The sequence below is a fragment of the Haliaeetus leucocephalus genome, unplaced genomic scaffold (assembly GCF_000737465.1).
Source record: "Haliaeetus leucocephalus isolate CR32 unplaced genomic scaffold, Haliaeetus_leucocephalus-4.0 Scaffold146, whole genome shotgun sequence".
In the NCBI taxonomy this organism is placed as follows: Eukaryota; Metazoa; Chordata; class Aves; order Accipitriformes; family Accipitridae; genus Haliaeetus; species Haliaeetus leucocephalus.
The window spans coordinates 1973057-1982568 of NW_010972582.1; the positions used below are offsets into that span (position 1 = coordinate 1973057).

Genomic DNA, 9512 nt, shown 5'->3' on the forward strand with positions numbered 1-9512 from the left:
TTTTTGTATTGTTTAAGCACTTTGGAAATGCAGGAACAAATTTCACAAAACTGGCTTGCTGCATTTTATGATATAGGGAAGTCCTGAATTGAAGGTATCTCTATAGTATTGAATTGCCAAATGTTTTGATTAAAAAAATCACTGACTTTATATGAATCTGATACTGGATTAATGTCTCTGATTCCAAGTAAGTTCTGAATATGAACAAGTTTATCTCAGTTGTAGTATTTACCATTGGACATATATAATAATAATGTTCCTTTAAGCTTTTCTTTTACAAGAAATCTTAAATTTTAATTTGTTTATGGCAAGTACGTGCAGCTCTAATATTTGATGTTTATCATCTCCGATGTTCTGATTCTGAGCCCACTAATGACAGAAATTATTCAAAGCATTTTAAATGCAAATACAGTACTTTGAGGCAAATAGCAATGAAAAACACTGGACAAAGTAATCCAGGTTTATCTGATTCTTTTCTGTGAACCTGTAAGGTAACTTTAGTGAAAATGTATGTAAAATTACAAATGCCTAATTACTGGAAGGCTATTGTTGAAAATCACAGAATATTCAATTTTCAGTTCTGAATTTGGTGTTATTTTCCATCATGAATACTGGAAATAGTATAATGATTCTGAGCAGAAGTTAGCATTGCAAATATGTTTAAGTGTGGAAATCAGTTTGGCAAAACATTAATGTAAAATTCTGTTACTTTAAAGGCATGTAAAATATCCTACAAATGTGTATGTCAAAGGTGTTTATTTTAATGTTTGTTTTCTAGTGATTGTCAAACAGCTTCAAGTATGTTTGAAGGTTTAGAAATCTAATGGAAGCGTAATGCGATTATAATTTAATGTGACATTCCTTGTCATATACATCACACATTATATAGCAGACAGATGAAAACAAACATTTTCTTGACAAAGGTGACTAAATTATTTATAAATCTTGTATTTCCATTTTGCTGAAGTTTAAATATGATTCATCACTTCTTAAAATGTAGTTATTAACTTGTAATCTTTTCCACTTAGGATAAAAAATAATTTCATTATTACCTATATTTCCAAATTATATATCAGTTTTCAAGTTGGCATTACTCTGACTGTACAAAGCATGCATTATTGTCTCTTGCTGCTTAAACATGGAGAATGAGGACCATAACACTGCATATATTGGCATGCACCTTTACACCTACTTCTGTTTAATCTTTACACAGGTGCATTCAGCAGAGCCTACATGGCTTAAAATTGTCAAAGTTTGTAAGTGTTCTTAGGACTAATGCCAGAGGTTGAAAGCAGTAAAATTGGCAGCAATGTGCTGATGTCTGATCAAACCTTTTTTTTGGTCTAGTTTTAATTTACAGTGAGCTTGAGTTGTGTAACAGGCAGTTGACATGTAGCCCATGTTACATTAATACTTCTAATACTACACTGATAAATTCGGTTACCTGTAATAAATCGATTCTTCCAGATTTGGACACTTAGGTATCTACTGTGTGGCTCGTGGAAGGCAGAACACCTCAGTTATGACTGTATTATTAAATGTATGGTAAATGTTGGTATGTATTAAATAGATAAGGTTTTACAATTTTTTATAAATTGTCTTTAGGGAAATGTGAAAGAGAATTCTCAATGGTAATTAAAGTATTCTAAAGAGGCACAGAATAGACTACTGTTTTCCATTCTACTACATTCCGTTCTACTACAGAGTTAACTCTTGCCTAAAACCAAAAAAACCTTCCCAAACAGCATGTTACTAACATGCGCAGATCAAAATCTGCATAGGTAGAAAAGTATAGATGTGTTGAAGTGGCAGGTTTATTTACAGTATAACTATATTTAAATGTGTAAAACAGCTTAAAATAGCGAACATTAATTTGAAACTAGTATAAATCTGTTTCAAGGAGGACCCCAAACAGGAGAAACATGATATTACTAGCTTGTTCGGAATTGGATTTATGGCTGTTTGTGATTCTAAACTGGCTTAAGATTTTTTTGATCAGCTGGCTTTTACTTTTTCTGAGATGAACACTAGCTGCTTCAAAAAAAGTTTTAAGAAATCATAAAGTAGGAAGTGATTTTTTTATCATATGACAAATGATTTCCGAAGGTGATGATTTCCGAAGGTGATGATTTCCTCCCTGAAAAACAAGCATTTTAAAGTTTGTTTGTTTGTTTTATTAGTGTCAATGTATCAGACATTGTGGGTTAGTGGAATAGTCTCTGACGTTTTTCATTTCCTTCCGCATCCCTTCTAATTTTCTTTTCTTGTTAAACAAGGAGGAGAGAGTGTGATATTGTCAGCTTGTGGCAGTTTCTTAACGTATACAGGTTATAATGCTGCTATTTCAGAGATAAAAACACAGTGACTGAAACTGGACTCGTGTGAGTTGCGTGTAGTTACTTGGAGCTGCTTGTAAACCTATGGTGTTTTCCTCCACACTGTTGGTATTTAGATTTTTTGGCCAACTGCAATACTGAAATAATTGCCACTTTTTGTATTACCCATTCCATCTGTTATGTACCAGTCATATGTTGGTATATGCTACAGCTTTATGAGCATCTGCCATATACCCATTATATTAAGCTTCAGTTTGAAAGCTTTAATTCTTGCTTACTCTTCAAAAGCTGTAGGAATTATTTGTATTTCTGTTTTGATGAAGTTTTTAAATTTTGATATTTTTTGTCTTACAAATAGAGCACTTCTAAGTGCTCAAGGAATTTACTGTAATATACTGTTCATATCAATTTTCAAATTATGCATTTTAGTATTGGGAAGTTTATGCAAAGTCTGTAACAGATTTGTAATTCTGGCGGCAGTCTTTTTTAGAATAAGACTCCACATGCTCAGGTCAACAAACGTATTTATATTTACTTTTTGGCTAGTTCTGTAGACTTACATGCAAAATCTGAAGCTATTGTTCTAACATTGGTTATTATAGTTGTCTTGCAGTGGTTCTGTAGTTAATGCTTTAAATTATTTCCTGTGATATGTTTTTGTTGTTGTTATGAATAATAGATAAATAGCAAAAACATTCTGTTACCTAATATTGAATTTTAAATATATTTTCTTCTAGAGAACTAGAGGACGAAAACGAAGCTTTGTGCCTGAAGAAGAAAAACCTGAGGTTGGATATATAGTGTTTTGTTTTTGTTTTTGTTTTTTTAACAGTTTCACAAAAAAATTAAACTTTGGGCTGAAGTGTTACTTTCAGTGCTATAATTGAAAATATTTGCTTTCCTTTCCTCCTTTCCCCCCATTCCTTTCTTTTGCTTTCTGCTGTGGCAGGAACGGATTCCCAGAGAAAGAAGACAACGACAGTCTGTTCTACAAAAGAAGCCCAAGTCAGAGGATTTAAGGACTGAATGTGCTACCTGCAAAGGGACTGGAGACAATGAAAATCTAGTCAGGTAGGTTTGATACTCTGACCTTATGAGGAATTAAAGTTTCATCTTCATCACTTGTCATCATGATTATAACAAAGAAAATGTGCTTTTTAAAAGAAAACAAACAAAAACTTATTTAGGGAAATACTGCATTAGAAACATTGATTTACTTATTGACCTGCCAAACACATTTACACTGTGGATTAAGATATAAATAACCAAGATAATCTGTTTTTCCAACACAAGAGAATTAATTTTCTCATGTCAGGGTGAATTGTCAATCAGTGTTTTAGAGCAGGTCAGAAAGATAAACAAACCAGCAATTTAATGATATTAAAGCTAGAGGAGCATCCTAAAAGTAATTAAATTAGCATCATTAACTATTTTATGAGCTGAAATGTGGATTATGAGAAATTTATGTTTTTAAAACTGTATTAATGCTACGTCCATTAATGCAGATCATGAAAGGGTTTGATAATCATGTTTTTATCTGAAACAGAAGTGGGGAAAAAAATTATCTGTTGAATGGTTTTTTAGTAGGTGCAGAAATCTAATTAAAGTGTAGAATAGCTGCCATTGAATAGCTACCGTTGACCACAACTTCTGATGATTTTGACTTTATAGATGGCATTGTGGCCTCTTTGCAAAGCTGTAGAAACTGCTCACAATTCTTGAAAGAATAATAATGGAGCTTAGCAACCAGAAAGTGGATTTTAATTGAATCTACTGAGCTTTCATTAAAATGATCTTATAAGTTCAGATAAAAAATAGTTTTGTATTTAGGTTCTGTATGCTTCAACTAGATTTTTCTGGACAAGATCTCCTCTTTAGCTCAGATATAATTGTTTTTAATTGGAAGGATTATTCCAAAATACATCTTTTAATTTATTTCAAAGAATCAGAGTTATGAGAAAAGTCAGAATCAATGATTTATGCAAGCAATACATAGCTTTAGAATCAGGATGTGTCCCAGGTACAGATGTATCAGAATAGCTGATTTTAGTATCAATTACAGCATATGATTTATTGTAGAAGTTGATACAATTACAAGGGTTGTGTGCCAGGTTATATTTTTATCTCCAAATTGGAGGCAGGGTGCCTGTACAAGCTCATCAGTAACTGTGTGACTCTCATACATAGACAAGCTGCTACTGCTAGGTACTCCTAGATCCTGCTCAGTACCAGACTGTGAAAGAGAAGCAGGATGTTACAGTGATTGCTGATACAGTTAGATGAGAACTAATGGCAACAGTTTTTAACTGCCCATGACAAGATAAAGGGCTTTCTTCAGCCCTACTGTTTGCAAGAAATAAAAGATACAGGAAGACCATTTTGTTGTGGGAAGGAATCCTGGGAACAACATGTACTGTACTTTACTGCATGAAAGGCAATGAATTCGTTTTCTTCTTTAGGCTTTTTCTAGAAGTGTTAAATATGTTGAGGACATAAAGGATAAGATGAGAAAATGCCATGAAGAACTGTGTATTTAAGTTGCAATTAAAAAATATGGTAGAAAATTAGTGATATGTATTGTTTACTACATGAAAAGATTTTAGTAGTAATTGAGATGGGCCAAAAATAAGCATACTACATGCCCTAACCCAACAAATTCTCTCATAAAAAGTCCTCATAGTTAGGTGTGGAAACAGAAGAGTAGTCCTACACGGGAGGAGAGAAGGAGATTCTTATGTTCTAATTCTTTGTTCATAATTTTCTGAAAAATATTTTGTTAAATCTTCTGTTTTATTTTCTGTATTAGTTTTTAAAGGACATTATGAATTTAAAACTTGATTTTCTTCAGATAATTCCTATAAATAGCTGCAATTGTATCCAAGTTAGGTGACCACTGCTTCTAAAGTGCTGTGGAGGCTTATTTTTGACGATTGCTAAATGATGGTAAAGTATTTAGTAAATTTGTTTTTTTTTTTTAGTACTATTTTTTTGTTTTTAAAGCTGTATTTCTTTTGATGAGAGAAAATTCAGGGACTGTAATAAGATGCTAGCTGCCAGATAGGTTTTCTGCTATGCAGCCAAAGCTGTGTAGGGGTGTGATCCACAGAGTGTTGCAATGTCAAAGAAAGTTTTCAGAATCCTTTTTGCTCTTACATTGTCATAAATTTAAGAGAAGCAACCTTCTGCCTGCACTGCTTTTTCTCCTGCCTCTACCGTCATGCAGGACGCCTTTGTGATAGTAGAAATAGAGTGTTATTTTAAATGCAAGCTGGTAGAGCTCCTTGTAAGCCACAGATATTTAGGAGGGAAAACAAAGTATTTTTTCAATACCCATTTTGTTTGGCACTGTCTGTTATTAAAGCCAAAACTTTCTCAGAAAACTAGTGATCTTTGTCATCATCTTTGCTCTTCCCTCAGCAAATGTTTTGTAATTTCAGTATAGTACTATGCAGTAGAACTGAAAGTTTAGGTTTTGTCGTTTTGTCCACAAAAAAGATCAGTCTTGTGATCCTTTTGTGATACACTTTTTTTTTTTTTTCATAATTTACAGGGAATTTATTTTATAAATTCTTTTAAATACATCTGTGTAAGTTTTATTAAACTAAATAATTCTGCAAATTTTACCTTTTACAAGATCAGTGAGTGGTACAGTCAAGATTTATAAATTAGTCAAACAGTGAAAAGTTAATTGAAAACATTTACTCAAATGAGACAAACTGATCTGTAACATTATAAATGACAGTAAGGAAGCTATATCTGTAATTAGAGAAAAGTATGGATTTTTTTAGTATCTTTTTACTCAAATGAACTGTAATTGAGTTCTTTGAGGAATAGTAGTAAAATATGGAGGGTTTTTAATATTTTATATTTTACACAGATAGGTTTGATGTAAGGCATGGAGACACAGCACTTTTTAAAAGAACTCGGTGAAAGGAGTTATAGTGTGCGCTTGAAACTAGAGTGTTGTGAAACCAGAGGGTGCCTATAACAATACACTTCTCAATCTCAAGCAGTAATCAAATATTGAAAATATTTGATTGAAACTGAAGACAGTTTGAAATACAGCAGTTTCTAAAGTGTGATGTGAAAGATGAATTTTCTAACAACCTCAGAAAGTATTTTTAAAGGATATGTTTGTTTTTAGAGGTGACCTCTACTGTTTGGTTTAGAAAACATTTATGTAATGATGCTTTTCTTTTGTTTCATTTTGTGAATCTTTTAAAGTTATATATAGTTTAGACTTTTAATAGGTTTCCTGAGTACTTTATTACAATAGTCTTGCATGAACCACTCAGAATGATAGATCTTGCAAAGGAATGATTGCTAAGTATCTCCTTTTCTTTCTTTTTTTTTTTGTGAGGCCATAATTCAGTATTGCAAATCTTTAAAAATAGCTCCCTAATATATCCCTTTACAACTTAACCATATTTAGCAGAAAGATGGATAAGGAAGTGTATTTCGGGTGGCTCAATGTGTAATAGGTAAAGCTTGCCCTCCATCTTCCACCACGCTCCAGAGTAAGGAAGACGTTGTACCACTGTACACAAAAAGTGCTTCTAGCACAGTATTACTGTCTATTCTGTTTTGGTAAAAGAAAAAATGAAGATGAATTGTGTATTTTTATTTTAATATGTAGAACAGTTCCTTAGACAAGAATCCACAGGCTTATCTAGTTTAAAATCTTCCAAGGGAAGACTTCTAAATGACTTTACTTCTAAAGAAGTGGCCTATTTTCAAAAAATCATCCAGCTCTCAACTGCTGCTATTAAAAATATAATATTACAGCTTCAGTTGTTGATTTTAAGATGTGTTTGGGTAATATTATCTAATTGCATTAGATAAAATTGATATCTCAATGCTAGATTTGAGAAAAGCAGAGTAAAATTAAAATATCATTTATGTATGGGGCAAAATCATATTTGATCAGGTTAAAGAAATCATTGAAAAAGCATTGTATTTCTTCATTCCACAATTTTGAGCAAATATGTAGTAATACATACTTTTATCGTTTTGTGTATTGGATTTTTATGCTTTATTGTCAGTTAAGTAAGAATTTACTGTTTTGTTTTATTTACAGCAACTGAGGCAAAATTATTACTTAAGCATTACAGAAAGGGTAAAATAGACTAAGCTTATGTATTTGAAAAAATACAGAATAGAAGTTTTGAAAACATAGATTTGAGTGCTGGTTATAAAGTAATCAAAAACCATAAAGCTGCAAAGCAAATTATTAAGCATGTATGTAGTATTTATTTTTAATGCAAATGTTTACTAGGAAATAAGCTAAATGTGAAAGTATTTATTTTTCCCAGTATACTAAGTTTCACATTTCAAGCAAGTGTAGTGTTCTGCACATGCAGTCACTGTATCAAGGCAGGCCTGAAAGGGGAAGGTGAGGAGTAGGAAGGGAGAAAGACGAAAACATAGGCAGTGTCATATTTACTAAAGAAAAAAACTCTTGAGTAAAATTGACTATAAGGTTTGGCATAGCTTCGAGTCATCAGATCATACTATAACTGAAAATCTTTAAAATGTATGCAACTTTTGTAATTCTGGTGGTACAAATGCATTTATCAAATTTAGGATAATAATTTATAGTGTATAAAGAATTGATTCCTTAGCTACACAGTGCGATTTATTTTAATTCTGGTTTTGACAGAAAGTGTGGTCTAGACAGGCTCTTCTGAATCCCCTGGAAAATTTTTCTCTGAAACCGTTACTCACCATATTTCCTTAATTGCATTTGTCTTTTATGGGTTCATCTTCGTGTTTTTATTTTCTTACATTTCCATGCAGAAGGGCATGCCAGCCATCAAGTTAAGGATTTCTTCCTTACCTGTTAGCTGCTAGTTTTGATGCTCCGCATGAGCTGAGGTTTATTCCAGAACAAACACATTATTTATTAATTGTTTTAAATGCACTGCAACAAAATTAACAATCCATCATGGTAATTGAAAGCCTATGATTTACAGTAGTTTTAGAAGTTTAAGGCTGCTAATGCAGAGATTAATCGCAAGGGAAATGTTAGTTAATTCAGCCACAGTTTGCAACAATCTTATGTTTTACAGAGGATTACAAATGCATTATTTTATTGGAATGAACTACTTGAATGAAAGGAAACTTAACGTTCAGTTGTGTAGTTTATTTCTGCTCTATAATTTACAGGGATTAATTCTGTGTATTAACTTTTCTAATTGCTTAAGTTACCAGTTAGATCATTTTTTCTGTCATTTACCTCATCTTATTGCTTTCTAAAAGTTGTTTCTTTTTATACTAGATAGCAGGATAATACATATTACGGCAGATTCACATTTTTGTTCATAGCGGACTTTATTCAAACTGAATTGCCTATGCTGCATTGCCTTTTACTGTAAAATACCACAGATTTTTCATTTTTAGTAAATTCATGTGCTAGGGCAGTCAAAAAAAAGCTATAGGCGTTGTGAAGCTCTCTTTTGAAGTACCCAAAAGTCAGGCATAGGTCTGATTCTAAGAGTCATACTGCTGTCATTCAGGGCTTCTCTAGAAGCAGAGTGCTAGGCACATTTGCATTTGGGCTACCCAGCTACTTAAAACTGCATGTGTCTGGAACATTTGAAGTTGTACTGCAAAAAGTCCATGGCAGACTCTTGAATTTTCTGTTCATTAGGAACCAGTCTATTTACCTGGTACCTAAAGGATTTCTTTAGTACATTTGTTTGTTATTTTCCTGAACTGAGACAGCAGAATCTGAATTGAAGCCCAGATTATTGTTTTTCCCCTGATTGTTTTGCTGGTTAATTCTTATGGAAATTTAAGCTATCTAAAGAATAGAAGCTCAGGTCTTTGGATACTGATTTTGTGGTCTATCTCTGGTTTGATTCTTGATACTGTGTGATCTTGAAGGACCTATCTTAGAGGTAGTCTGTGTAGGAGTGACCCCAAACTGAAATTTTGGAGCTATTGCCATGATTAAAAGACTTGTTTCCATTCAATTCTGCATTATCAGAATTGGGAAAGCCGGGCTGGGAAATACGCACAGGACCATCCAATGTTATTTTTGTGTAAAGCTTAGCATTGAGCCCTCATTTTGAAGAAGAGAGCAAAGCTGCATGAAAAGTTATTCTGCCTACCTGCGCTTTCTGATCAAAGTGCAGACACAGCAAAGGATGATTCCCAGCCCCCCCCCACCCCCCC

General features: G+C 32.9%; 1 protein-coding gene across 1 annotated transcript in view; it reads left to right on the top strand.

The window, feature by feature from the left end:
* The window catches only part of PHF14 (PHD finger protein 14), a 168579-nt gene that overhangs the window by 67950 nt on the left and 91117 nt on the right, over nt 1-9512 (top strand). Inside the window, exons 15-16 of the mRNA XM_010561476.1 lie at nt 3074-3124; nt 3286-3407. Coding sequence (XP_010559778.1) covers nt 3074-3124; nt 3286-3407 — 173 coding nt within the window. The remainder of the gene's footprint in view (nt 1-3073; nt 3125-3285; nt 3408-9512) is intronic.